We start from the raw sequence: 22,527 nt of genomic DNA, 5'->3' as shown, positions 1-22,527 counted from the left end.
ATTATATATTTTTGTGTTGAATGTTACAATTTTCAGTACATATTTTCATTTTCTGTATGCATGCCCTTCTCATTAACAAAAATGAGTCATGATAATTTCCTGTAATACTCATTTCAAGTCTGATATTTGTGCTGAAGAAACTGTAGAAGTGATCTCACCTTTCAAAACTATCTTGCTTAGAACACCACACCTCTGCAACCTCCTGTCCTCCCCATCTTCCATCATCCTTATAGTGGTGATTCTGTTTGGGTTTCAGAGAACAAAGTTTTATCACTTTGTATCTTGTGCAAGGGTTCCTGGAAAATTTCTGGGTTTGAATACAGAGTTGTTTGCCAGATAGGTAATTAAATGAATCAATCTGGCCCTGGACTGCCTTTACAAATTACTCAGTGTTTGTAGGTAACCAAGCCTGTGTCTTCACTTCAGTCTTCACTTTTACTTTCTCAAGTTGTCTGTGCAGTTAATCTTTGGTGCATGTTGCTTGTTGTCTGGGCAAGCACTTTTTAGGCTGAGCTGCTAGTCATGCTCTCTAAAAGCTAAACATGAGAAATAAGAATTCTAGATCGGTGGAGCCTGTGTGGAGCTGTCTGCAGTGTGGCTGTTTCTGGGGCTGCAATCACATCAGCACTGAATTTGTGCCTGCTGAAATATCACAGCCGTCTGATTACTTTAACAGTCCCCTCTCTACCAAATAAACCTGGAGAAAGTAGAACAGTTCTGAATATCTGACATTTTGATATCCAGTGGCTGCTTAGCAGTGAAGCATTTTGTAAAATCATCCTTGATCAGCTGCAGTGCATTGAAGTTTACAGTCCCGTTCATAAAACGTCTGAGATGGGAAGTGAAATAGTTACATAACATTTCTGTAATGAATTTCTGTAATAAATTAGCTCTGCTGCTGTGAAGTACGACTAAAACTCACAGATAATATTTTTTTCAAGAGTAGTCTCAGATTTTGTCACTACACAATTATACAGATGACAAAGTTTCTCCAAGACCTAGTCCAAATCATAGAGATGAGTTTCTGTTTATAAGGATATCCCAAAATGATAACTGAAGAGACTAGATTTCAGCTCTGCAGTGATACATTCTTTAAGTATTTTAATGCTGAAAGTAATGTTGCATTGCCACTGCAACCTACTTTTATTTCTATTTGTACATTTCCCATTTGCTTACAAGTTGAGGTGATATTCAGGCTGAACAGAAAAAATGTCCTTGCACTGTATTAAACCTGGTACTATTTTTAAGGTGTTAAAAAGGAAATAACAATGATTTTAAATAGCAGGAGTTAAGACAGGCCACCTGTGTGAACATGTTGGGTTTATTCCCATTCTGAGCATGTCCAGCCTCTGGAGTGTACTTGAGGTATGTGCTTTAACCTCTTAATGAGAGGTGAAGTACAGATTTTGAGATTTTGTCTAACAGTTTCAGTATGTGAGAGGCAGTGAATTACTGGAAGATTCTATTCCCTGTATATTGAGCAATTGTCTGCAGTGTTTTCAGAAGAGGCACTGCAGTGGTATTCAGTCCTTTAAAGAGTCAGTAGGTACAGGAACCAAGTTTTAACTGTGTGGAAGTGGGAGGAAGATAAGAATCATTAGTAAGCATTATCACTACATTAATTTTTTCCTTAGGGACTTGATTCATCAAGACACTGAAGTTCTGTATAATTTTAAGGACATGGATTTCCCACAGCTTTCTGTAAACCACTTTTTTTACATCTTGAGGTAGAAACAGATACTTTCTTCTCTTGTGGTTTATATGGTGAACTTTAATTTTCTCTTCCCCTTTTCTCCGTGTTCCTGAAATGCTGAAATCATGTGGCCACAACAAATACAGACCATACAATATAAACTAAACTGCATTATATTATCACATAATTGATAATATATTGGCTTATTTATAGCTAAGCATCCCAAGACTGCCTCATAGGGCAGCAAAACTATCTCTGAAAGATCTTACACGAATTGTTCTCCTTCTGAGCCACACACACCACAAAACCCACAGGAAGTTGTCTCTGTAGTGGCTGCGGTTCTGCAGTTTCCTTCTTCCCCATCTTTAAGTGGTCAAAACATTTCTTAAAAAGTTAAGTCAACACAAAGTAGAGAATAGACTTCCTGTTCTTGTGGTGTAACAGATACCCATGCCCTCAGAAATAAGAATTCACACATCTGACTGTCCTTCTGTGTCCTTTGAATCAATGTAAGGTTATGGTTTGAACTTATTAAATAATAGTTTTATTTTTAGGTTTCCTACCAGAAAAATATAATAGTACTTTTTTTAGACATCTCTTGGCAGCACTTATTTAAAGGATGAGTAAAGCACTTGCTTTTCTTCAGCCCTTGACTTGTAAGACTATTTTCTATCTAAAGATAGGGGTTAAAGATGATACTGTTCTTAGTACCTGTAAGGGTAGAATCAGGAATATGCTCTAAAATTCTGATCCCTTAGGTAACAGATGGGACTTGCTATATAACTGTATCTGACTGAATGTACTATGTATTTAAGGCATATATATATACCTAAACACTAACACATACATCTCTCTTGCTATATATCAATATATGTATATAAATATATAGACATCTGCTGTTTCCTTAAAGATTTTTAAAGGGAACACGTGAATGCATTGGAATCCTATCAGTCTTAAGAATATATAACTTGCACTTTCAGACATTAATTTTGTAATATTTATTTAAAAAATTAAAAACCCACCCAAGGTTAAATAGGACTATAAAATTCAAAGTTACTTGCACTTAAGATAATAATTCTATGTTGACTTGACCAACATTTGATTTGGCATTTTCCATACTGTTGATGGTAGATTTGCTTGTGAGCAATTTTCTCCTGAAGGAAGAATTTCAAAGGACAGCAACATGATTCTGCTGTTGCTTTGTATAAAAACAAGCAAAACCATTCATTAAAAATAATTTGTATCTACCGAAAAATAGATGCATTTTACCATTGCTAATAGAATAAGATGGCGTTTCTGGCTCCTCTAATTTGTATCAAGAGTAGAGATGAAGATTTAAATAACTGTCAGATGGAAAGAGAAGGAAGGAAGGAAGGAAGGAAGGAAGGAAGGAAGGAAGGAAGGAAGGAAGGAAGGAAGGAAGGAAGGAAGGAAGGAAGGAAGGAAGGAAGGAAGGAAGGAAGGAAGGAAGGAAGGAAGGAAGGAAGGAAGGAAGGAAGGAAGGAAGGAAGGAAGGAAGGAAGGAAGGAAGGAAAGGAAGGAAGGAAGGAAAGGAAGGAAAGGAAGGAAGGAAGGAAGGAAGGAAGGAAGGAAGGAAGGAAGGAAGGAAGGAAGGAAGGAAGGAAGGAAGGAAGGAAGGAAGGAAGGAAGGAAGGAAGGAAGGAAGGAAGGAAGGAAGGAAGGAAGGAAGGAAGGAAGGAAGGAAGGAAGGAAGGAAGGAAGGAAGGAAGGAAGGAAGGAAGGAAGGAAGGAAGGAAAGGAAGGAAGGAAGGAAAGGAAGGAAAGGAAGGAAAGTTGTTTCTTAGTCTCTGTGGGCCAAAAGAGTTATGCATATCCTGCTGGTTTAAACCCCTAGCAGAAGTTCTTCCCTGTTAAATGGTCTCCCTACATGTTAAATTCAGTGTATGAACTGATAGTATTTTCTCATCCAATATAAGATGATACAAAAATGGCACCTCCATCTTTGCTGGAACTTTCTTCACTTAATATTTTTCTTTCACCTTTATGCCCAACACTTTAATAACTGCTTTTCTTTCCCATGGTCCTTCTCCCTCATTTTAGGGAATCCATCTCCAGCTCTGTTTGCATGCCTTCAGTCCTCTTTCATTCCCTCAACTCATCTTGGTTCATCATCTTTACTCTTTGTTCGCAGCCTGTCCTCCTCCCCAGCCTGTAGGTCTTGTCCACCCTCCTCAGAACGATTCAAGGAGAGAAAGATGAAAGGGAGGGATTATTTTACCCGACAGTTTATCAGGTCATCCTCCCCTGAGTTTCTTTTCATGCGTCTCCACACCTTGAAATCTTCCCCCTCCTTCCTGTTGTGATCTCAGCCTTTTCCTTCCTGCCTGCTCTGGTGAATACTCTGGCAGTGAAGCATGTGGGCATATAAAACGTCACATTCCGCCTTCTGCATGTGTAGATAGAGTTTAAAAAAAAATAATCGGAGGCTTAGTTACATGTAGCGATTACCAAATAAAAAATGTGCCGTAGTGTTTTCATGGAAGGCGCCGGCGGAGGGGCTCTGGCAGGGGGCCAGGCTGCAGCACGGGAGAGCTCCCATGGAGCCGGGCCCCTCCGGAGCTCGGCACAGCGCCCGGGGCTCCGCGGCAAAGCAAAGGCGGAGATGGGTGCCCGGGCACAACGGGGACGGTGCTGGCAGAGGTGCCTGGAGCTGGGAGGCTGTCCCGGTGTGTCCTACGGACAGGTCCCGGTGGTCCCTGCGGTGCCGCGCTCCCCGCGCCTTGCTGGAGGAGTTGGCCCTTCCCCTGATTTCGGACTGCTGCATTGGGAATTTGCTTCAGCTATTTCCTGGAATATGAATTTGTTTATTTTCAAAAGAGAACAAACGTAAAACTCACACAGTAGCTTTGGGTAGGGCGTTTCTTGGTGGAAGAGTGATTTGGATCGTTGAATTATTGCCTCTTTTTAAGAATTTAAGTACTTCTGGAGATTGCATGGAGCACAAAAGCATCTGGTAGCACATGAATAGCACAAATGCAAGAAAATCGTGGTCCTGATACCATGGCTTTTACTGTCGTGTATATCTCATTAAATGTTTGCAAAGTGAGTGCAAAAGTACTCGCATTTTGGTTTGGGATTTTTCTCACCTATTTTCCTTTGACTGGAACCCTATGTACCCGATTAGTCATGCCACTTTGGTTCTTATCTAATTCTAAAGAGTAAATTAATCAACGTCATTACTGTGGACCATAGTGATGTGGCTACTAAACAGGGTGTGCCATCTTTTCACTGCGGTTTGAAGCACTTCAATGGATGATGCTTCTGGAAATCGTTTGGTTAACTTATGACTTGGCCCTACAAAATCTGGTAGTGTGCTCAGCTTTGTGTGGTATGAGCCATCTCGAAAGTCAGATCTCCAGCTACATTTTCAGACGGCCTCATCGTGCATGGGTTGGGCATCCAACGCCCAAAAGTAAAATAACATCTTTAAAAGCCTTTCCTTTTAAAAGGAAAAAAATTGCAGTATTTCTCTTAGTGCTTAAGTAAATACTTACTTTGTAAAGGACACTAAAAACTCTTTGTCTAAAATACTGGGAAAAGTTTATTTTTCAAAGCTACAGGCAGCAGTTCATCGTGCTATAGGAAATGCTAAGGCTATGCAGTCACCACCTTAAAGCAAAGCAAATCTCCTAAGTTGTTTTCTTTTTGTGTTTTTATTGCTTTTATCTCAGGAACAAAATGTACAATTAAGGAACTCGAAAACTAACGTCCCGCCCCTTCAAACAATGGCCAAACGCAAAAGCAGGTTTGAGCCCGCACTGATGAACATCCCAGTTCTGTTGCCGGCTCCAGGGGGGCGAGAATTCCTTCGCCGTGAGCGCTGCAGGACGGCGCGGGGCGGAGAGCGCAGCCCCGGGCCCTGCCGAGCGCCCGCAGCCGGCCCGTCCCGCAGCCCCCGGCAGCGCTCGGGGCGGTCCCGGTGCCGGTCCCGGCCTGCTCCGCTGCCCGCGTTCAAACGCCCCCCGCGCTCCCATAGGCTGCGCCGGCCCGGCCGCGCTCGGCCCCCGCCGCCACGACCATGGCGCGGGGGAATCCGGCGGGGAGCGAGCCCCGCGGGCGGCAGCTCACCGCGCCGCGCCCCGCAGAGCCCGCGGGGCCGGGACCGGCCGCTGCGCCGCCGCCGCTCCGCCGCCGTCCTGGGGTCCGGCTCCTGCGGCAAAGCGGGGGCAAGCGACGGCGGGGCGGGCAGTCCCCCCGCGGCGGGATGGGCCGTGCCGGCAGTCGGACATGTCGGTGGCTGCGCGGGGGGAGAGGCACGAGGCGGGCGGGCGGCGCGGCCGCTGAGCGGGCGGGCCCGGGGGCAGCGCGGCCGCTCCCGCGCTCCGCGCCCGGCGGCGGAACCCGGTCCCGGCGCGCCAGGCACCGCGGGAGAGAGACCACACTTTTACCAAACTTGAGCCTCTGCTCCCCTTCCTCTTTCTTCCTCTCTCCCTCCTCCCCCGTCCCCGCCCCTTCCCTGCCGTCCTCCTCTTCCTCCTCCCCCCCGCGCCCTGGGATGTTTATTCGGGCGGCTGCGTGAGGCGCGGGCGGCGGCGCTGAGTTTCTCTCCCCCGGCCTGAGGAGTTGCAGGCGCGCACACGCTCGCCCGGCTCCGGGGGAGAGAAGGAAACAAAATGTCTGCCAGGACTGCGGCGGCTTCCACGAAGGTAAGACTCGGGCCCGGGGCGGCCGCGTTCCCTGCCCGCTCCGATCCTGCGGTACCCCCGGCGCGGCTTTCCCATTGCCCCGCCGAGCTCGCACCGCGGTGGCCGCGGCTTTACCCCCGCCAGTCCCGAAGGCGCGGGCTAGCGCGGACCGAGAAGGGGGGCGAGGCGGGCCGGAGCCTCCCGGCCGCCTTCTCCGCAGAGCTTCCCTCCCCCCCTGCCTGCCGGGAGGGGCGCGCAGGTGGCCGCACCCCCCGGCCCGGGCCGCTGCCCCGCCGGCCGCCGCGGTCCCCGCCCGGCCCCCACCTGTTGGACGTGCGGGCCCCGGCGGTGGGACGGCCGCGGCAGGCGGGCCCTGCCCCCGGGAGAAGCCCCCGCGCTCCCGCCGGTGCGCTGGCCGTGCCCTTTTGTTCCAGGCTGGAGCCGGCTAGCAATTAGGAAAGATTCAACCGGGAGAGTCCAGTACTGCAGGATTTTTTCTGTGGCCGCTGAATCAGTTGGGGATGATTGTTGCTGACATACGGTAAACAGCTTTGGGGCGGCAGTAATCCGTCAGAAACTTGTGCCGGTCCTTCACCTGATCGTAGGTGTTGCCGGTGCAGGTGCACGTCGCGGGGTGTGTACTCTGACCTCCCCCGGCACTGCGCGGCCGTGAGTAATGCCGAGCGGCCCGGGGGGGAGAGGTGGAGTTAGGAACGCTCAACAGGTTATTTCTCCTTCGTGTAAAATTAAAGGTTTGCTTTGAAACTAGTTCGGATTTGAATTTCGAACTAATTTTTAGCTTGTGGCGCCTGAGCAGTTGCTCCGGCTTCTCAGCGCTACGAGTTCCCGTCGTGTGTTAGCTGTGTTACCGGAGCTCGGCTTAGTGGTGGCTGCTTTCGAGTGAAACTATGTGGTTTCGGTCTGATGTCACTTGCTGGTATGCACTTACTCAGAAGTGGTGTTCTACAGGCTAAGGTAAAATATACACCTTACTGTATTACTACCGAAAAACTTCGGCACTTGAGATACTAAGTAACAAACTTATAGTTGTAAGATACTATTAGCTGGCGATTTTACCAACTCCGGTCTTACTTTCGAGGTGTGTTCGAGGCAACCTCAGCTTCCAGAATGGAATTTAAAAAACTTAAAAGCTAACGTTGACTATTGAGCTTCATGCCTCATTTTATGTATGCTTCCGGAGGTATTGTATTACATTTTAACATACACACAAACGCATTTCAACAATAAATGTTTGTTGTTGGGTAAAATTTCACACTTCTGGTATCACCTAGCTATGGAGACAGATGAAACGTACCTTTTAGCCCTTTTCAAATGTATTTACATTAACAACAAATAGGAGTTGAAGATGAATGTGTTAGAATTCTGCTGTGTGTGGGATTGTGAGAAATTGCATCAGATTTTGTCGTTTTTTTTTTTTTGTATAAAAATCTCATTTCTGGTTCAAAACACTCTTTAAATACAGCTATTTTGTGAGGCTGCGGACAAGTATTGCCTTCCACACATGCATGTACTGTCTTGAAGTGTTTTTCTATTTTTAAATACGGAAGTGTATTTAAAGTTGCAGAAGTGTTCAGAAAGTGTATCTGTTTTGGCTGTAGGCTGGTGTACAGACTTTGTTAATTGGAAGTTGTATCTTGCCATAGCAGTTATTTGAAACTCCTTTTGCTCATGGTCACATCACATTGGCCCTTGGAGCTTGCATACATGCATACAGTATCAGCCAAACTAATTATACTGAAAGGTGTGTTAATATAAGAATGTTGCAAAATATAGTCTCACTGGGGTTTAACTCTTCACTGGGAGGCTTTCAGATTTATGGAAGTCATACAATTAAAACAGCAAATCTTTCTCGGGGAAAAAAACCTCATTTTTTAAGTCCTATGACTGTCACTGTAAATATTTAACCTGTGATAGCTTTTTATCAGAATTATTTCTTACCTTTTTATCTTGATTACAGAAATGTCTTTAGAGACCAGAATCCGATGCATACAGTTCATATGACTTTCATTTTCAAAATGAAATGAGGTCCTTTCAGTCTATGGATAATGTTAATTGTATTTCAGCCATTAGTTCCTGCTCTCCATGTAGTTTCAATAGTTCTAGACAAGGAGATTAAAAAGTATTTTGGAAATATTAGCATATTGGGGGATTTCTGTGTTCACATTCCAGATCTTGTTTCCTTTAGTTACCCCTTTGGATATGGTATCTGGTGTCTCATTTTTGGGGTTGTAATGCATTGAAAAAGCCTCTGTAAATGGTTTTCTCTTAACATTTACTTAATATGCTTTTGTGTCCATATCCACAGTTTGCTTGGCACACTTGACCAGACAAAACCTAAAAAAGAAAAAAATTATTTTTGGTTAACTGAATAATTCTTATTTGTATGAGAGATAATCTTGGCTGCTGTGATTGATTGTGTTATGCCCTACTATCAACAGTCTTAAACAGTTTCACTGCCCTTCAGTTTTGATTACTTAACCTTTTCCCCTGCTATGCTGTAAAATAATGTGATTTTATTGAGGTGTTATGTGTGTGTTGTAGCTGTTGGTAATCCGCAGTAGAAAATAGTGGAGAAATGACGACTTGCTGGAAGTTTAATCTGGTTGTGGCTGTTACTGCAAAGTCTAAGGGGCCTAATCTCTTCTGATGTCTTTTTAAACAGTACTAATGGATGCTTTGGGAATGACTGTATCAGGGTCTTAGTAATGGGATGTAAACTTTCTTTCTGCCTGTAAGTTGGAGATTCAAATATTGTCCATATAGTAAAAAAACCAACCAAACAAAAAAAAATCACTCCAAAAAGCTTTTAAACTGTAAATGTGGGGGCTGAACTTATTGAATCCCTGAGCCTTTTTGAATGCTGAACCTGAGTTCTTGATATTTAAATACATTCATGAAGAGTATTTCAGTCTTTCTCCTCAGTCATGTAACTAATTGAAGTTTTGGTTATTATAACTGGCTTTCTAGCTCCAGGCATGTATCTATTAACTACCCTTTGAATCAGGAGCTGAGAACATGACTGTGTCAATGGCTCAAGACATGCTGATTGCAAGGACTCCTTGGTTTTCTGTTTTGGAGGCCGTGACCTGTGGTATTCATAAGTGTGGGGTTAGCATTGTATCCAGAATCTTACTTGGAAACACCAATGGGTTTGTTTCTTGTAGGACATATGTGTGCAAATGTTTCTAAAGTGGTTTTTAATTCAGTCTGTGAGATAGCTAAGTTTGGAGCAGTGTTTTATTTTTCCCGTATAAGTCTGTATATGGGCACTGTACAGTTAGATCAGTTCTTTGGTTGTTTGTGAGATTCTTCAACTGTTACAACTAAGAAATAAACGCGTAGAAAGCACTTATATACAAATATACTGCAGTATACAAAGAATAAGTACATTTAATTTTCCTAGTGTTTCTGTAAGTTGTATATGGACCTTAGGAAATACTAATTTTAATGTTCTGGTTGGTATTTTTCAAAGAATAGCTTATATGAGTAACTTGCATTTGAGGCTTGGATTTTCTTGAATTCGTTGTTCCAGTTAGTACTATCAGCAACTTCAACTACCAGATGATATTTCAGCTGTGTTTTTCAGTATGACTTTGGCTGCAAGGTGAGAAGAGCTGCCAGCTCCATGTTCTGCAGGTCATTATGAAGTGTATTCTGGAGTTTGCTTCTGGTTCAACGTGCAGCGTGAAGATTACTGTAATGTAAACAGAGCTTGAAATCTGACGGTGCCTGGCAACTGGCTCCACCTTTATAGAGTGGAAAATCAGTAAGACCTTATCAGCAACCAGCTAGCTAATCTTTGTGTCAAGAAAAACATGTAGAAATGGGTTATTGTACATCATAGGTATTCTGACATGCACATTGTGCTACTTCTTAGGTTCTATGATAATAGTTACTGGGCTTCTATCTGTGCTGAAAAAAAAAAGCTCAAAACATAGTATTTTGATTTGTGCTTGAAGTCGAGTGGTTATTGAGCTTGACTATGTGTCTGTGTTGGCACTGCAATGTACCATTGTTGTCAAAGCCTTCTGTGTACTTGTGAAAATACTTGGTTTTTAACTACTCAGCATAAGTTACTGAGTTGGAAACAGAACTGCAACTAGTTGACTACTTGGGCTCTGAATTGTGCTAAATATGTTGGGTTTATTACTTGAAATGCTGTGCACAAGTATTGTCTATCTCAGGTCAAAGCATTAATCCAAAAGCTTTGTGTTGAAGTTCTCACCAAGGACTGAAGTGTTCACCCCTCTTTTTTGCCAATAAGCTTTCAGTGTGAAATAGGATCCTTCTTTCTGATTTCTTCTCCTGTCCTCGATACCCAGTGGAAAGGCCATGTCTCGTGTACACGTTGGAGTGATGGGGGAAAATCTGATTAGTCACGGTATGGGGGGAGTAAAGCCATGTACGTGTCAGTTTCAAAGTTAATAGTCCCAATATTTGGTTTGTAACATTGTCAAACTCTTAAGTGTCAGTTTGAATTAAGGGATAGTATTTGAAACAAATGCTTTCATTGGTTTTGTTATGGGTTAAGAAAGACCTTTGTCCTTTATATCCCCACAAATATTTCTGTGTTATCATGATATAAATACAACAGATATTAATATCAAACTATGCCCAGTATTTTCTTAGGCAAATATATTACTAATGACTTCTTCACTGAATGTACTGATTAAGCAAACAGCCGTAGGGAAGTCTTAAAATGAATTCCATGATTCTGTGCAGTGTATTTATGCTGAGTCCAAAAAGTCCTGAAATGAAAACACTGTCTTGTCTTATAATTATGCTATTTTAGGGACAGATTATTCAAATATGCGCTGTACAGTCAGAAATAGTAGGGGTGCTCTTATTTCAAGGGGCTGTGACGTGCTTGAGTGAAGGATCTGAGAAAATGGAGGGACACATTCAGCTTAATATTTAAGGTCCAACGTGGATCCCTTGGAGGCTGCAGAGTAACAAGTGCTGCTGAGGCCACAAGTGTGGTGACTTGTCCAGGGACAATGCTGTTTGCTTGGTTATCCATGGGATTTTCCTGCTGTAGTGTGCTCTTAAACAGCTCCTGAAGCCCCATGCTCTGTGGACTGTTTGAGTTATGTAGATGGGCTGCTGCGAGGTTGGAGAACTGCCCCAGTGTGTTCAGGACTGGGCACTTGGCTTACGTTTACTATTCCTAACTCTGTAGGACCTTCAGTAGTTCTTTAGAGGTCTTTCCTGCGTTTGCACGTCAGGATTTATTTAGACCCTTGTACTGTTGATGCTGAAAATTTAAATATTGACTGTACATTAAAAAATTATTTATTTTCTCAAGAGTATTTGGTAATCTCTAATAGGATTCTTGTTTCCTAATCCATTATAAACAGATGTTCTTCCCTTTTGTGATGGGGGAGGGTAGCCTAAATTCAGTAAGATGATAGCAGTAGGGAGTGTTATGTTGGAAAAGTTCATGTTCTTAGGAGAAGTGGGCAAACGTGACCTTTTTGGCCTATATAACTCATCATAAAGTGTATGGTTAACTTCCCATAGCCGAGGAAGCAACAACAGAACTTGGTACAGCTCTGATGGCCTTTTTGTCTCCCCACCCCCATGTGTATAAAGTACTGATATGCTGAAAATAGAAACTGAGCAAAAGTCGGCAGTTTGATTTGTAGTTCCCAAGGCTTTTCCCAGTACGTACTGCACTGCAGAGCAGCCTTCTGTCTTCCTCACATTGGCCTTTTACGTTCGACTTCTTCTTAGGAACTTAATTATAAGATATTCCCCCACCCCTCCTAAAAAGGCAGTAATTAGTTTTCAACTTGTGGTCCTTTGGGACTGTGTGGGCAGTTCCTTGCCTAGTTTGAATGGGGTCCAGCTACAATGTCTTCCCCTCTGCCCCACTGGGTCAGCAATCACTTTAACAGATGGCCCCCTTCTCTGTATCCAGCTTAAAAATTTTCTTGTAAACATGAAATGGACCTGTTCCAGCTATTTACACTCTGGGCTGGTGACTGTTTCTTAGGATGTATCCAGATGGGAGATAGAATGAGCAAGGTGCTTGGAGACTTGTTAATACACTTTTCAGAACATATGGTCGAGCGTTTGGACCGGGCTCTGGGAGGCGACTTTGTTGGGCTGAAATAACATCCACTGCCCTTTCCTGCAAACCTTCTTGGGTCTCTTTCTTTAGACAGCCATGGGGCTCTTGCAGCAGCATTAATGACTTAGCTATTTTCAGTATGAATTCAATAACACAAAAATTACTAAGAAGTAACTTGTGGCTAAAGAGACACTGCTCCATTTTTCAAGTTAATTAAAAGGAATAATAATCTTAAATTATAACCAGAAGCAGTAGCATAATGAAACAGGACAGATTGTGAAATTGGAACAATGATGTCAGTTTTTCTATTACTTAAATTACAGCAGTGGCAACATGACTTTAACAAAGAACTGACCTGGCACATGTTGCTATAAAAAGGTATATAAAAACTTATTTAAAAGTAAAAAAAAAAAATAATTAAAAAAATTAAAGCAAATAATATATACACACAGATGCTTTCAGCTTCATTGAAAATATAATAGGTAATTATATAATTATGTAATCTAAAGACTTACTTGTTTTAATAGAAAGTAACAATTGGAATGACTGTAGCTGTAACGCTCTAGAAGTAACTTTGAGGTGCTACTTGACAATGTGGTATCAATTAATTAGTTAGCTGTAATTTGCTTGGAATCAGGATAGTACCTGGGGCTAATTCTGCCAATTATTGTTTATCTGAACAAATTCCAAGATTTGTAATAGATACGTAATTCATGCTCATTTTGGATGACTGGCTTCCCCAGAATTAAATCTGGGAGAAGGCTGGATCATGTTAACCCTCTCATCACAGGACGCTTGTTTAAAAATTTTGTCACATCCCTTGACCCAGCATTGTTCCTACATATTATTTGGAATAAATGCTCCTTTGCCCATGAATGCCTTCACATGAATTAGTTTCTCAGTTAGGTGACAGGGGTACTGGATTTCCCTGTAAACCTGGACTCCTGAAATCATTTTTTCAGTGGGTATTAAGATCTTGAAGCCAAGCTTAAAGGTATGGCTTTCTGACAAAAGAACTTGTGTTTCCTTCAGAATTGAAATTGTGGAAAGTTATTGGTCATTGCATACAGGATAAACCTCTCAGTTAATAACCCAGCTATGTAAGAATGGAAATTCCTGGAGTGTAATCCCATATGAGAAAACTCAATGCACTTGCATTTTGATTGGGTTTTGCTCTCTATGGGTGATGTAGGCTGGATTAATATTCCTAAAGCAGGGTGCATTTAGCTAGGAAGCACAAGAAAGGTGTACAGGTTTACAGAAACAATGCTGATGGCTTGAATGAAGAACATGTTTCATCTGAATCAGAATACAGTGCTGTAGAAGCACTCTGTGGGGTTATTTTTTACAATGCTCATGTAGTTTATTGTGGGTTTTTTATTGTTGGTGGTTCAATAGTAAATCCACCCTAGAACTGCCCAGGAAAGTGCTGAGTTTCAAATGAGGGGATCTGTTGTTTAAATAGTTTGAATACCAATGTTAACATAAAAGGTTTTCTTACTTGTTGTGTTTATTTGCAGTCAGTAAATGTCTGTCTTGGGAAGGTGTGTAAGGAATAGCAAAGAGCCAGTGGTTGAGAGTTACTGACATAGTTTCTCCTTTAGAATGACCAGTGGTGGTGTTTTTTGGGGTTTTTTTCCCCCTTCCTGCATGATAAGGGCACCTTTTAAGTCAGTTGCATTATTGGTAATACTAAGATTGTTTTTCTGACTGCAAACTTAGTTTGGTTTACAATAGTGTGAGATCCATGTCCTATACTTGTCCTGCTGGCATTGTAGTTTAAACAGGCAGATGCCTTTTAAACATAATTGTGATGTTTCTGGAGTATGTGTTTCGTTAGCCTGAATTTCTGATTGCATTTATTATTTCCATCAAAAAAAGAATCAATCGTGCCTTAAAAGTAATTTAAACAAAAGGAAGCAGTCAGAGAAATATTGCATAGGATTTTTTCTTTCTTCTTTATGGTAGAATTAAAATTGAGAATTTTTGCCTTGTTCTTTTTATTTAATTTTTCTCTCTCCTGTGTGAATGATGAATGCTTGAATTCAACTCTAGTGTAGTAGAACTAGATTTGTTCGTGGTATGGTGGCAGTGGAAGCAGATGGTGCTGGTGATGTGCAGCAAAAGGGCTGCATGGGACAAGGTGGAGGAAACTGGGGAGCTTCCAGGACAGATCCTGTGCAGGGAGCCTGGAGTCAGCTTGGTCACTGCATTCTGTGCTTTGGGGCACCACACAAACACCTGAATCAAACAGTGGGTTGAAATAATTTTGACTGTGCCTGAATAGGCTGTTGGCAACTAAATGCTACATTTTCAATATTGTGAGGTAGATTGACTGATCTAATTTTGCTTTTCTATTTCTAGAAAAATCTGTTGTTAAAGTCAATGATTGGCCTTGTTTGGCTATGAGTAAATTGCTTGGGATGTTTATAACTGGCAACATGAATTTTTCTTTTCTCTAATAGAAAGTACTGGTTTTCGACTGGAACTAAATCCTTATCATGAAAATTACATTTTGCTTGCTCCAGAAGAGGACCTTTTTATTTACTCAGTAGTAGTTGTAGTCTTGCTGTATTTAAAAATTAGTTTTGTAGGAAGTAACTTTAAACATTTGGGAACACTTGTTAAGAAATAGAAACCTTCAGAGAAATTTCTACTTTGTAAACTACTATAGACGGTTACAAAACTTTGTCGATAGTTTTTCCTCTATCAGAAGAACAGACTTTGATGTTTTAATCTTCCTTTTTAAAATTTGTACATTATTCTGAATTTCCTGGATATTCTTGCAGTGTAAAAATTAGTACGTAGCTGACCAAAACATAATACCTAAAATCTTGTCTTTACTGTCCTAACCCTTCAAGCAATGTAATTATGTTGCTTCCAAGCGATAAGCCAAGGCAATTTACAGATTACTGGAATGCTTGAAAACACTGACCTTTCAGGTCACTCAGAGCACTCCTATTATGCAGAGATTGCTGTGGCACTGTTGTAATGTGCTGGCCTGTCACATGCTGACTAACTTGCAGAAAGCTTTGATGCAGCTGTTTTAAAAATGCTTTTGCTGACTGATAGGCACTTAGGCTACTGCCTGTGAACAAAGCCAGCTCTCATTCCATGCTTTTAGCCCCCATTTTCTATAACAACACTTCTTCCCTGCTGACTACACACACAGTTCTTATCTGGGCCCAATTGTTGACTTGTCTCTATTTAAATTGTATTTGTGTTAATTTTCACTTCAAAAATAGTCATGTGTGTGAGAGAGATGTGGTTTGTGTGGTTTATTCAGAGCTGCTGCAAACAAGCAGCCTTGAAAAGCTCATGCGGTGGCTTTAAAGAGAGGGTGGATTAGGGAGAAGAAAGTGTGTGTGACTGACCGGGCAGAGCAGGGGAGAGAAGGGATTAAAAAACAATGGCCCTTTATTGATGACGAGTACAGTGGAAAGTAGTTTACTGCAATATATTCTATAGTTTGAGCTCTAATGTCTTTTCTTGAATTGGTGTGAAGAATAAGAAGAATTTGACAAATGTTTCCTTTTAATGTCTGATGCTTAATGGGCATCATACATGGTAATTATGCCAGTACCTTCTTCAGTATTAGACAGAGGTCTAGAACATGAATAGAGGTTAAGCTGACTTGATTTTTTTGTTTACTGTCTTTACTTTTATTTAGTTTTATTAATAGCTGTTAGATCAGGTAGTGCCTGAATTGCAGAGATCATGGGAAAAGGAGAAATAAGTACAAAAGAATAAAATTTTTAATTCTAGTGGCCTGGTGAGACTGTTAGAAGGATAAATTGGGGTTTTTTTTCTTCCAAAAAACATAGAGAATCCATATTCTCTCTGAAAATGAGATGCTGGATATTTGGGGGAAGTAGACATTTAATTCAAGTAAGTCTTTACATAAGAAGCACAATAGCTTGTTAGCTATGAAGGGCAAGTTTAGCAATTCGTTATTCAATCTTTGTTTCCAGGGAATATGTTTATATTTAATATACTCTATTGGTTGCCAGTATCTCAGATTCTAAACCTGTTAGAGTTCAGTGCATTTGGATCAAAAACTCAGCATCTCTGTTCTCTTCTGCTGAGAGGTAGAAAATTAAGAGGTAATATCTGACTGATACTATATGTATCATGTATGGCATTTTGTATAATTCTGAACTTCTGCTGTACAGTGTGGCATCATTGTCCCCTTGTTTGGGGGAAGTGTGACATCAGGAATTCACCTGTTTACTGCAATTCTAGGAACTGCAAACTGTTACATAACCTGTGCCTAAAATCTCTTGAAGCAGTAGTGTTGTGTATGCAAGGATAAGCGCTGGTGTACTTAAAACTGCCTTTGCTCTTTGACCGTGTACTATACAGTGATAATGCACTAAAACATAAATTTCAAGTTGTAAAAGAATGTAATAATTTTTCCTGCTATAACAATGCAGTGAAGAGAATAGAATGAGTAATGATTTTACAGCAGGAAACTAACGGACCAGTGTATTTACAAAGTTACATGAATATGAACTCTGGACTTCTTCTGGTGACTGATAGGACAAAAATATTTGGGTTTTGAATATATTTTCATATGTACTTTATAGTTCCACCTTAACTTTCATAGAAGAAGACTTTTCCACGGCTCAGTTCAACATGTGTTCATCTGGATTGATTTAAATGGCCCAGTGAGGCAAAAAGGTGGGGTAATTTACACGTGTTGATAATGTTACAGTATCTTTGAGAGGATTACATTTCAGAAGTGACTTCTGAAGGTGAACCTACAGAAATGAGTGGAAAAGATGCAACTAAATCAATACATTGATACAAGAAGTACAGATTTAGATATTGGCACTGCACTTAATTTTCTCCTGCAAATCATTAGAAGTTGCATGACTGTGAAGATACGACTATTATCAGTCAAGCTTTGAAAGCATTCTGGCAGTAAGTTTTGTTTTTCTGTTCAGTTCTTGCTTTAGTGATAAAATTGTTCTACAGCAATCTTGGCTTTCATGTCTCATCTTTCTGATGAAGTTTTTCACTGTTTTTTATCCTCACTTATTTAGTGCTTGGTTTTTTTTTTTCCAAAGAATACTCTGGATTGAATGGTTTTTCTGCAAGCTGTGGTTTCCTGATAGGTTTTTCCATTGAACTGACTCATCAAACAGATTTGTCTGGTGTCCTGAAGCTAAACTCTTCTAGTTTCTTACTCATTTAGGGGGAAGCTCCTTTGAAAAAACTATGGCTTGCTGAATTTGCAGGTTTGCAGATAACTCAGTTGCTTTCTTTCCCAATATTTCATTTTCAGTGACTGGTAACTTGATAGTTTTTTTGGGGCAACAGTTAAATGAACTGAAGCTGTAATCTGGGATAAACAGGTAATTCAGCAAAATTATACAGGCTTTTCAGCTGTTAACCAAGTGCTTACCCAGTTTCTTCTCCAGCTGGTTGGATAAACAACTAGAATGTCATTCATACTTTTCCATTTCAAAAAATGTGCTGAGTAAACGAAAAAGACATCTGCCCATTAAGCACAGATGGGAAATACTTGCTAAGAGGTGGATTTGATGGGTAGCATCTCTCAGTAATTATGTATAGACTTTTATTTTTAGTCTTTGTGTTCAGAGTTCCTCTTCTGAAATACTCTACGTGCTTCTCATCTTCAGCATAGCTTGGCTTGCAATCAGGGATTAATCTTGATGAAATGATGATGACTGAGGGAGAGAGCAGCTTCTCATAGGTCTGGCTCTGGTTGAGTTACTGCATGGTTGATTTATTTCAAAGTTGAGTGGAAGCCTTGAATCCAGTATTACATTGTGAACACATCTTGGTGTAGTGATTAGTTTGGGATTCTTCACTTGGTGTGTCTTATCTGTGCAGAATCAGAACAATGTACGTGAACATAATTCATTTTTCTGTTTCCATTTCTAAAAGGTACCAGACTGACTGCTATAGAAAATAATTTGTGATGTCTCTCTGTATTAGATGCTTGGGGCTGAGAGTAAAGGTAGTTCTTCAGGCCTGTACAGTAAGGGAGACCACCAGCAGTCTAACTGTAAAGGCAATTCTAAAAATGCCACGACATTCTCCTTGTATTCAACCTGCCAACAGAAAACGGGTGTGTCTAGGTTTTCATTGTCAGACATACATGATGGCTGTCAAACTTCTGCCAGTATTTACTGGGGTTTATTTGTAGCTTTCTTTGATGCCTCAATAATTTTTATATTTTGTTCATGAGTGCTTGTAGAGTGTGCGTTTTTTTTTCTTCCTCTTCTCAGTATGGGAAACAAGTCTATAAAAGTAACAGACATGCATTTAAATAAGAGCATTACTTTTGCTCATGTTGGATGATGTTTTTTGTGGACTGGTGTAAATGGTTTAGGCTAAATGTTCTTTTAACTTGCATTGGAGTAGACTAATTTTTTTGGTGGTAGGGAAAAGAGCCTTCAAAATGTATTATGGAACAAATGTCAAATGAAGTCCCTAAAAAGTAAAAATGCTTTGCAATTTAACTTTTCGATTCTATCAGCCTTGTTTAGGCTGGGTTCCAAGTGCAAGCTTCAGATAGTACAATTCTCTGTGTCTTGATGCTTATCACTTTCTTACATGAGAGGCTCAGATTTCGTTGTGTAAAAAGTGTGTACCCAGCTCTAATAGCAGTAGCCAAAGAAAAACCAAACTCAAAATATGCTTGTATTGTATCCTAAAAATAAAGAAAACCTAAAATACTGCTTTTCAAAGTTATTTCAAAGTAGTCCTGATGCTTGCATTTAATTGCACAGATGCAATCGTGTTCTATGCTGGTATGTGGGGCTGTAAGTAAGTTATTTGAAGTAATGATATTAATCTATTCTATACCTAATGCTTTACTAACAGCATTCCCTCCAGTCTGGAGAGTGGAGCAGAAACTTTAGACTTCTGTGAAATGTCACTGGCCCTCGTCTCAGTATTGCAGTCTGTTAGGTCTGTGCGTCAATAACCGGCATTGTTACTGTTATGGTAAAGCAGGTGTTCTCTTTGATCTTTTGAGGGTAAACGTGGCTTGGGAGCGCTGACTCCTAAGCTCTGACAAGGCAAATGTTACCAGTCTGATAAATGCACACAAACTGATAATTGGTACATGCTTGTGGGACCTTGGATGTTCTATTTGTCAGGACAGAGCAGCTAAAATCTTTAGTTTACTGTGTAGTAGCAAGATGTAAAGCAGAGGTGGAATGGGAAAAGAGCTTTTAAGTACATTTTTTTCTTATGTTGCCTTGTAAAAACTTAGTTCCTTAAAAAAATGGTCATGAAGCAATCCTAAAAATACGTTGCTGATTTATCCAAGGCCCGTGTTGTCACAAAATTGGCCTTTTGCATCCTTTACTAGCAGATGCCAATATACACCTGATGATTGGAGTGCTGGTGCTAACACCCAGGGGCAAGAGTGGTACAAGTGAAGTTCTGCTCTTGAAAGAATTTATGATTAACTGTGAAATTAAATGGCACTGTTTTATGCACACCTTCTCTCAGGAATCAAGGTGCTGACTCACATCAGACAGAAGCCCTTCTGCCATTATTTCCTTTTTTTTTTGTGGAATCAGATTGGAGTTAATGCACAGCAATGTGAACAAATATATGCAGAAGGGGAAAATACAGCTGTTACCCTTTTCCTTGTTTCTTTTTGAACTTTCTCACTCTTGAGGTGGATTTGTTCTCTTTTGTCAGTTAAAGTCTTAACTTGCTCTAGAATGTTAAAGTAACAGATGGGGCAAGACTGACATGTCTGTCAGTTATTTCCCCTGGTCTGTAACCTTTTTTGTTATTTTCTTAGAATTTATTGCATTCAGAACGTTGAAGTTCAATAGAGTTGCTTTCTGTAGCACAAGGAGTGCTGGGGCAATCCAGGGATGAAGTAAAGGCTGTGTAAAATTGAGTGTTTTCAGGTTACAAACTGGAGTGTCAGGTTATAGTTTTGCAGATTTTCCTTCTTGCAGATTTTAATGTGAAGTATAATCAGAACAACTTTTAAAAACAGAGAAATTTGCTCTTGTTTAAGGGTTTGGTTTGCCAACTCCATTTTTAAATATGGTTCTACATAGCTAGAAGATGCAGTTCTGTAGAAGCCCAGTGCATGTTTTAAAGTAGCTTTGATAATTTCTGCCCATATAGTTTTCTTGCATACTTGGGAATGTGCATTCCAGAGTGGTGATGAATGGACATGATGCAGTTTTGGTCAGGAATATAATCTTGTATCGTTGATATACTTGAAGTTGTGGGAATAGAAGTTAGTGTTATGTGGTTAAAGCTGATGGTGAGGCAGTTTGTTTCACTAAAATGAGTTTATTTTTAATTGCTGATGTAAATACAAAAGTAGCTTTTTGACCACTTTTGCAGTTAACCTTTGGCTTTCTGTGTGTGGCTCTTTTTACCCCTTTGAAGGGACTGTATTTTTAGGTCTAATTGGGCTTTCTGTCACCTTAAAATTGAATTGGGGAAGTGGAAGGTCAAGTTGAAACTGCAAAAGGCAGGCCTTGAAGCTATTGGATCTGAAAGATTGTAATTTTAGGTAATTTAAGCTTTCTGGATTTGCATACTGGATTTTATGTAAAATTCAGTGTTCATCTACAATGATGGAAATAATTTTAAGTCTACCAGATGGATTTTCATGAGAAGAATTGCTTTTGAAGTGTGCTGTTTGCATGGTGTGCATAAGGCAGCTTGGTGCTAGGAAGTTCTAATCTGGTCAACAGTTAATGCTTTTGACTATGTTAGTGAATTCCCTTGTTCCATTCCTTTACTTTGATGTGCAAACAGGAAAGGAAGAAATCCTAGCTGAGTGTCTATGGGGTGGGATGAGAAACGATGCGATGGTTATGTAAATCTGAATACCTACAGAGGTCAGTTTGAAGCCTGTGTACAGCCTCTTGTCCAGTAATTACTTTGTCATTTTTTTCCAGTGACTGTAGCCAATGTCTCTTCTGCCCTGGCTTTGTGAGGGGAGGGAAGGAAGACTGGGTGTTGGCTCCTGACTCAGTGAGTGAGAAATGGCTGGGCTAATTCTGCAGTTCATAGGAATTCAGCTGTTTGGAGTGGGGCAGCGATGCAGTCTACAAAAGAGAAAATCCCGCCCCCAGAAAACAAGAACATGGCGTTTTTAAGAAGGGCTTTTCTTAAGTTAGTATATAGTGGTTTGTATCCAGCTTTTCTGAAGAGGTCTGGTTGTAGTGAAAGGCAGTGGTGGGGCTGCTGCCAGGAGTAAATCAAAGACAATTGTGATCGGGGCAGCTGATGGTGGTGGGCAGTATTTCAGACCTGCTTTTAGTGCCTCTTGTTCAGTCTTGGCTCCCCAATGGAGCTGGTTTTAGTGCTAGTCTTGAAGAAGATGAGGAGTTACGATAGAAATAAAAAGATGTTTTGGGTGGCAGGGTCACCCCTGTTGCTGCTGCGTGTCCTTATAAGGAGAGGGAAGAAAGTGTGGACATGTTCTGGTTCTTCCTGCTTGCTGATTCTTCTGGAGCTGCTCTAACATTCTCTCGTGCTTGTTAGTGGTCTTGACTCCTAAAGAGAAGGGAATAGATCACTTAAAACAAAAAGGAGAATATCAGTAAATTGGAAGGTAGAAAAATACGTATTTGTTTTCTATAAAACATGCTTGTAAGTCTTTGGCAAAAATGGGATTTCTTTTGCTTTCTGAAATGAAACATCCGTATTTTGCAAATATCTAATACTATAGCTAGGATTAAGAGTTAAAAAAAATTCCCACTCCAACTGGCTGTGAATAAGCAATTGTGTTACCCATGAAAGCAGCAGAGAGGGTTATCAAAGTGTCTGCAGGTATGTTGTTATATGGGCAGTGTTTCTACATTCATAGTCAATGAATAACCCACCTGCTTTTATTTTGCTAGCTTCTCTGCTGGTCCTTTTCCATCCCAAGAAACCCATCTGTCTGTGCCAGGCTGATTCCTTGTTTCAGTTCAGAGTAGCTTTTCGAATAAAGGAGATCCTCTGTGCCGAGAATGAAAGCCTTAAGCTTTAGGCTGTTGCTGCTCCTTAACCCTTTGTATTGCTGAGTAGTGGCCTCCAGGTGCTGTTTTAAGGAGATCCTCGATGTACTCCGGTGTACTTGGGCTGAC

The 22,527-nt window shown here is 41.0% G+C and overlaps 1 protein-coding gene across 10 annotated transcripts in view; it reads left to right on the top strand.

The window, feature by feature from the left end:
- Positions 1–22,527, top strand: part of TJP1 (tight junction protein 1) — a 158,757-nt gene that overhangs the window by 84,064 nt on the left and 52,166 nt on the right. The window contains exon 1 of one of the 10 annotated variants that reach the window (XM_088172461.1): positions 6,233–6,360. The exons of the other annotated variants lie outside the window; for them this stretch is intronic. Within the exon in view, the coding sequence (XP_088028587.1) occupies positions 6,328–6,360 (33 nt within the window). The 5' untranslated portion in view covers positions 6,233–6,327. Of the gene's footprint in view, positions 1–6,232; positions 6,361–22,527 lie in introns of those variants that run through there. 10 annotated transcript variants of the gene reach the window in all.

The sequence above is a fragment of the Sturnus vulgaris genome, chromosome 13 (genome assembly GCF_052056855.1).
Source record: "Sturnus vulgaris isolate bStuVul1 chromosome 13, bStuVul1.hap1, whole genome shotgun sequence".
NCBI classification, from domain to species: domain Eukaryota; kingdom Metazoa; phylum Chordata; class Aves; order Passeriformes; family Sturnidae; genus Sturnus; species Sturnus vulgaris.
Note: the sequence above shows the minus strand (reverse complement) of the source record. Positions and strands in the feature narration are given on the sequence as shown.